Source organism: Habropoda laboriosa, unplaced genomic scaffold (genome assembly GCF_001263275.1).
Source record: "Habropoda laboriosa isolate 0110345459 unplaced genomic scaffold, ASM126327v1 scaffold402, whole genome shotgun sequence".
NCBI classification, from domain to species: Eukaryota; Metazoa; Arthropoda; class Insecta; order Hymenoptera; family Apidae; genus Habropoda; species Habropoda laboriosa.
Genome location: NW_017100544.1, coordinates 24,475 through 26,279, shown reverse-complemented (window position 1 = coordinate 26,279; position 1,805 = coordinate 24,475). Strand labels below are relative to the sequence as shown.

The 1,805-nt window shown below is 29.0% G+C and overlaps 1 protein-coding gene across 1 annotated transcript; it reads left to right on the top strand.

The window, feature by feature from the left end:
- The first annotated feature begins 1,004 nt into the window (after window positions 1-1,004).
- Window positions 1,005-1,781, top strand: LOC108576575 (V-type proton ATPase subunit F 1). The gene is made up of 4 exons (XM_017939590.1): window positions 1,005-1,118; window positions 1,184-1,265; window positions 1,387-1,469; window positions 1,635-1,781. The coding sequence occupies exons 1-4, from the start codon at window positions 1,065-1,067 to the stop codon at window positions 1,779-1,781; spliced, it is 366 nt and encodes a 121-aa protein (XP_017795079.1). The 5' UTR covers window positions 1,005-1,064.
- The last annotated feature ends 24 nt before the right edge of the window (window positions 1,782-1,805 follow it).

The window sequence follows — 1,805 nt, the reverse complement described above, 5'->3', positions numbered from 1 at the left end:
CATCATAGGTTAAATATTATCGAGGTCATTTCATATATAAGTATACAGTGGTAAAATATCGATGCAGATATTTGTTCATGTTAGGGTTATGTTCGTTATAACAGTCATGACTTACAAGTTAGTAATTTTATTAACAGCAAATGATAATTGGACGTATATTTCTTTTTACATTTAGCACAAGTCGTGTGTTCATATTTGTAGTTATATTCAATAACAAAAATACACAACTTTTTAATAATTTTTAAGTTCCATAACGTAATAACCTAAATATTATAATTAATAATGGTAATTGTAGGACAATATCAAATTTTGAAGGATATTTTGTATGATCACTTGTTTCTATATTTTTACATATCAACATAATAAAACGCAAGGAATAAAACTGTTAAATTTAACACAAGTTTTCGTCTCCCAATTTACGTACATAATTAATATCAGATACACATAACACTTATGCTCTAACACATATGTATATATAGAAACATAACCCTAGACATTACGCGTTACGCACGTTTACGCATATAGAGAAACTGCCTTGAAATTATCATAGATTTCGGGTAAACTTTTTTATCAATAAATTTTGGTTCATTGTAATAAATATATGTGCCTTTGTTCTTGAAGCTAATATATAAAATAGGTAAAAATAACCATTTTAGTAGAAACTTAGCTTGATAAATGAGAGATTTGATACGTGCAAAATGAACGTTTATACAGCTTGCATGTTTTGAAATTATTTGCTAGTGTGTACTATCCACTATCGCATTTTACATCATTGCATCTTTTTCCGATCAATAACGTTAGAAAGAGATAACACAAAGGGTAGGTAGAAATCTACCACACTGTAGGTACATTGTACCTACGTCAGCTTATTTCAGAATTCGTTGTTTCTAAACTCGATCAGTATCCTCGTCCCCACTACTTTTCGATTGGACAAGTTTGGCACGTGATGTTCAAGTAACTTAAGTATGTATGTAGGTGTGACTTGTCAGCTGATGTTTCGTCAAGATTTGCTGCATTAGTTGTCTTCTTAAATTTTTTCTATTATCCTTATTTCTTTCGTAATAATGGCTCTTCACTCTGCGGGGAAGGGCAAACTTCTTGCTGTGATTGGGGATGAGGTAAATGATATGTATATCAAATTTGTTTTTGTACTTAAATGATATTTACAGGAATTTCATTGTAGGATACTTGTGTAGGATTTCTTTTGGGTGGAGTTGGCGAGATCAATAAACATCGTCAACCGAATTTTATGGTTGTAGATAAAAGTACGTGTTGTCATATCTTCGTTTTTATAGAGATCTGTTTTATTTCAATGTTAAATACTACTCATATTTGTATGTGTAAATTTTTAGATCGTTATATATGTAAGTATATATTTCTTAACAGATACAGCAGTAGGCGATATAGAAGATACATTTAAGCGTTTCATTAAAAGAGATGATATTGATATTATACTTATCAACCAAAATGTAAGTGTTATATGAATTTTTAACATAATTATAAAAATGTAGTATATTTTAATAATACAAGTGAAAGTAATACTTCTACTTTAAGATATAATTTCAATTTTTTTTTTTGAATTTAAATACTATTAAATGTTTATTCATGTTAATACATCTTGTAATCCATTTAAGGTTGCAGAAATGATCCGTCATGTAATTGACAGCCATACACAACCTATACCATCAGTATTAGAAATTCCAAGTAAAGATCATCCATATGATGCTAGTAAGGACTCTATTCTAAGGCGTGCTAGGGTAAGATTATATTATTTACAATAATAATTAATGCATCATTTGTGTTCA

Bases quoted from the DNA above. Each gene is read 5' to 3' on its own strand.
- LOC108576575 (XM_017939590.1), top strand. From the start codon at position 1,065: ATGGCTCTTCACTCTGCGGGGAAGGGCAAACTTCTTGCTGTGATTGGG. The intron at 1,119-1,183 runs GTAAATGATATG...ATTTCATTGTAG, and splicing joins TTGCTGTGATTGGGGATGAG to GATACTTGTGTAGGATTTCT. The intron at 1,266-1,386 runs GTACGTGTTGTC...ATTTCTTAACAG, and splicing joins TTTTATGGTTGTAGATAAAA to ATACAGCAGTAGGCGATATA.